At 48.7% G+C, this 4,582-nt stretch overlaps 1 protein-coding gene across 1 annotated transcript in view; it reads left to right on the top strand.

Annotated features, from left to right (window-relative positions):
- Positions 1 to 1,576: 1,576 nt before the first annotated feature.
- The window catches only part of ATG4B (autophagy related 4B, cysteine peptidase), a gene marked incomplete at its 5' end in the record, with an annotated part of 5,939 nt that continues 2,933 nt past the window's right edge, over positions 1,577 to 4,582 (top strand). The window contains 4 exons of the mRNA XM_010148809.1: positions 1,577 to 1,773; positions 2,698 to 2,776; positions 3,488 to 3,633; positions 4,253 to 4,309. Of these exons, the coding sequence (XP_010147111.1) occupies positions 1,577 to 1,773; positions 2,698 to 2,776; positions 3,488 to 3,633; positions 4,253 to 4,309 (479 nt within the window). The remainder of the gene's footprint in view (positions 1,774 to 2,697; positions 2,777 to 3,487; positions 3,634 to 4,252; positions 4,310 to 4,582) is intronic.

The following is a 4,582-nucleotide window of genomic DNA, read 5'->3' on the forward strand; positions in this document are numbered from 1 at the left end:
TGATTCTATCCTGTGCATCAGGAAGGTGGTGAGAAACTGAGACAGTAAAGCTAGTCCCTGACAGCAGCAGCCGCAGCAGTGTCAGCCTGCTGGAATATTCTTGCAGTAAATGGTTTGGATCCAGTTGGGAAGTTTTAGGCAAGTTCCGCTGTGCTGTGGCAGCACAGCACTGCAAAGCCTGCCAAAGCAGTGAGGCGAATTTAGTCTGTGCCAAGCTCCCTACTGCTTAAATTTGGGTTAAATGTGTCCATATCACGGCGCAGGGTTGCCAGTTGCTTTGCCTGATGAGGAAACCTGCAGTGACATCCTGTTCAGCTACAGCCCTGGCTTGGCAGCTGGTTTGGTTCATCAGAACAGGCAGTCATCTTTACTGTTTTAACAGGATAAATCACTAGGAATAATGACTTCCCATTTTCTCAGGACCTTCCGTAACTATAATATGTCTGTGGAGAAGAGATGCACACGTACACCTTCTCTCTCCTTGGGGGACAGTACAAGGAGCAACTGCAAACCCTTCAGTGCCAGTTGTCTCTCATACTGAGGCTTTAGATCAAAGTCCTATTTCTTCTGACTTTGGGTGTAACATTCTCCTTGTTCAGCTGGGTTCAAAGCTCTTGTAGTGAGGAAACACCCTGCTGAAATGGCTGGTGATGAAGGTGTTTGTTTACATTGTGTCCTACCTGCTAGAGTGTCCTGGCATTTAGCTTAGGCCAGAAATAAATTAAATAAGCCTCTGGCATTTTGTCTAATTGCCTTGGCTTCGTGATTCAAGTGATGTGGGTTTCTTTGTTTTTTTTTTCTTCACACACAGCAAGTAATGAAATTGGCCAGTGAGACAGGTAGGCTTGGAGATGTTTCTGTGCCAGAATTTACGTAATCTGTTTGCATTACAGCCTGGCTGTGTGTTTGTCAAGCCTGTAGAATGAGGATACATCATGCTTATGTCATGTGTATGCCCCAAGGAGTTTTACTGACCTGTACCTTACAGGCAAAGCTCATGCCGAAATGGCAGGGTTCAGTGCTATTCCTGCTTCAGGCCTCTAAAGCATTACTCTGAATGATCCCAAATAAAATTTGTGAAGGCTTTAGTGAACTTTAGGAAAATTCCAACTACTCTAGATAGACACCACGTTTGCATCTCATTACAGCACTAATTACAGGTGAATATTTCCTGTGTTAAGCCATAACGCTTTCCTCATTCAGTTCAACTGTCTTCATATCCTCCATGAACTGCAGAGGAGTTGAACACTCCAGGTTTTTCTCGTTCTGCCTCCACCCTCTCTGAATTCAGGACTCTTGTCTGACCTCCTAATCCACTCCTTCAGCCTTGTTGGCACAGGTTGTTGCTTAGCTGCTCACCTGCTGGAAACATTTGCATTTTAACCGCCTACCAGCATGCTTCGATGAGCCCTGCGGGGAGTACGTACATCACAGGATCCCCGCACTGTACCTCTTTAAGCTTTTCTTAGGCACTTTTGGTAAATAGCAGTTGTTGATCAGAGCTCAAATAGAATTACTCACGGTCTAGAAACGGAGGTTATTTCTGATGCTTTTTGCTCATGTTCCCTTTCTGTAGGGCGGTTGTGCCAGTCCAACTTCCCGTGTGCTGGAGCGGCAGCGTGCCCTGCTGTGGAGTCAGACGTGCTCTATAACGGGTACCCAGAGGAAGCGGGGGTTAGAGATAGGCTCTCACTGTGGAAACCTTTGGTGCTGCTGATACCTCTCCGCCTTGGGCTCACAGAGATCAATGAAGCCTATATTGAAACACTAAAGGTAGGGGATCTGGAGCTGAATTCTTGGTGTTCTGATGCTTAAGGACCCGGTTGTGAATTCAGTAATTTCTGGATTTTGGTTTTGGGGCAAAAATACGCAGAAATAGTTGTCCTATTTTCAAAAGAAGGATGTGTTCAGAGGTTAGGATATGGGTTCTTGCAGGCTTTGGACAGGAAAACATGTAGGCCTTTTGAGGGGTTGTGGATTTTGGTGTTTGGGGGGTTTTCTTTAGGATCTTACTTCACACTCTAGTCTGGATCCCTCTGTGAGTTGAGCAGGTACCAACCTGCTGAAGGGTTGGTTCAGTACAACTGTACTGTGCTTTGTGGCAACCAAGCATTAATGAAAGTAGTATTACAAACTCCCTGTGGCTTGGATGCTGGAGCTTGAGGCTACAATTTGGCTGATGGTTGCAGCGAGGAGTATCAGGAGGCTGCAGAACTTAGGGTGCTAGAAAGCTCTGAGCTGCACGGGAAAGAGCTCCAAATTCACACAAAGGTACTTGCCCTTAACTAAGTAGAAGTTACCTGACTACTGCAGCTGGATAAGGAACTTAAACTGTTTCCTGAATGATCGTTTCCTCCTGAAAGCACTCTTGCAACCTGATGACAACTCCAGGGTATCTTACCACGGACTGCAGCAGAGTCAGGATTCACCTGGACCGGGTCCTGGAGTAGCACTGCTTCTTCCATTTGGTCCGCCTGTGTGTTCCTGTCAGCAGTTGAAGGTGTTTTTGAGCTGCTTCTGTGTGCCTTGAAGGCCCTGTGTTGCAGCCTTCAGCCTTCCTGGCAGATGAAATGGCCGTTTCTGCTGCTTTTCAGTGTCCCCGCCTTTCTTCCCCACTGCATTTTTGGATGTATGCCGTTGTTGCCACCTGCTGTCTCACTGTCTGTCAGCTGTGTGTTTTCTGTATTGCTTTTCCAGCACTGCTTCATGATGCCCCAGTCCCTGGGAGTGATCGGAGGGAAACCAAACAGTGCACACTACTTCATTGGCTATGTAGGTGAGTGCCCAGAGTACCGCAGAGACTTTCCAAGCATCTCCCCCCAGCTGACAATGCCTGTGGAGCGGTACAGCCCTCCTGCTTGGTCTGTGGTGCATGCTGCAGGGTGGTTCTTTCCTGCTGGAAGCATGGAAGGCTGCTGTGGACCGAGGCTCTGTGGGAGGACCTGAGTCCATAGTACGGCCTGTAAACTTGCACTGCATAATGCTAAGTCCTGTCTGCAGGAGAGTGCACAGAGACTTCTTTCTGCATTCAGAGTTCAGCTCCCTTTAGGGGCTTGGTTGGATTTAACTGTCCTTTACTTGTCCCCTTCCTGAAACTCTACAAACTGTTGTCATGTGACTCTCCTCCTTCCCTCTGATTCTCTCTGCCTGAGACCTCAGTCTGGTTGTGCTTTGGATTTCTGGGGCCGACTTGAGCTTACACAGGACCCTGGAAGGCACGTGCGGGAACAGTATCCACATAGCACCCGTGCCTCCAGCCTAGGGTGTCGCTGTGGAGTGGGCGCTGTGGTTCTGCTGGCAGCCTGGCTGAGAAGCATTTGGGAAAGTGCCTGAAAGTTGCCCCTGCAGAATGTGGGTTCCTGTGTGGGGTTTTGAGAGCTGGCTCTGTCGTTGCTTTTCCTCCTCTTTGTATCTCACTGTTTGCTTCTCAGAAGAGCAGTTTCTGGCATGGTTCCTCCTCTTCATGTCTCCTTGCCTGTCTGTCCAGGTGAGGAACTCATTTACCTGGATCCCCACACGACGCAGCCTGCCGTGGAGCCCAGTGACAGCGGCTGTCTCCCCGATGAAAGCTTCCACTGCCAGCACCCTCCCTGCCGAATGAGCATTGCCGAGCTCGACCCCTCCATCGCGGTGGTGCGTTCCTGCTTCTTCCCCATCGCCCAAAGGAGCAGTGTTGTGTCCCCATTTCACAGCTCTTCCTTCCCCCCAGGAAAGGCAGTGGCGATGGGCTTGGGTGCTCTGCAGGCAGGCTGTGCTCGGGGCAAGTGCTGCTGTGGGTCTCAGTAATGTTCCTGCTCATGCAGGAAGTGGTTTGGTACAGGGAAGCCCCCCTTTGCATGGCAGTTAAATGCCATTCCTCATGGGGCAGTATCTTTCTCTCGGGTTTAGTTTGGGCTTTGATTCCTGCCTTTTGATGGGCAGATCTGGATCCATATTATGATTGCATGGCTCGTTTTCTGTTGCCCCCAAGATGCCTGCCCTTTGTTTCCATGAGGGCTGTTTCTGTCCAGTTTCCCTTCTGCGGTAGAGCAGACCGTTACACTGATGCTTCCAGCACCTGGATAGCCTGGTCCCATCAAGCATTTGGGGAGCGTTCTGTTTAACGGGGCAGCCTGAGCCACAGTTTAAAGCAAGGCAGTTAGGTGTAACGGCTCGCAGTCCTCGTCACGTTGCTCGGCGTTACTACGAGGCCTTAAGGCTGAAATGATCGATCTAGAACACCAAGATAAATTATTTTTTTCTTTTCCCCCAGGGCTTTTTCTGCAACGCAGAGGAGGACTTCAATGATTGGTGCCAGCAAATCAAAAAGGTTTGTTTTTGTTTCACTGGGAAAGGAATATATGGTATTGTCTTGTTTCCAAACTGCTGCGCAGAGACCGTGTTCTCTGCAGCATGATCCCATTTTAAAGCATATGAAAGCATTATTAAACTACCAAATGAGCATAGCTCTGAAATTCTGCTGCTTATGTGAGCCAAAGATTTGAGAGATTTTGGGTTTTTTTCAGCTGCAGTGAAGTCCCAACAGGCCATTATCATAGAATCACAGAATGGTTTGGGTTGGAAGGGACCTTAAAGATCATCC

The sequence above is a fragment of the Eurypyga helias genome, unplaced genomic scaffold (genome assembly GCF_000690775.1).
Source record: "Eurypyga helias isolate BGI_N326 unplaced genomic scaffold, ASM69077v1 scaffold3213, whole genome shotgun sequence".
Classification (NCBI taxonomy): domain Eukaryota; kingdom Metazoa; phylum Chordata; class Aves; order Eurypygiformes; family Eurypygidae; genus Eurypyga; species Eurypyga helias.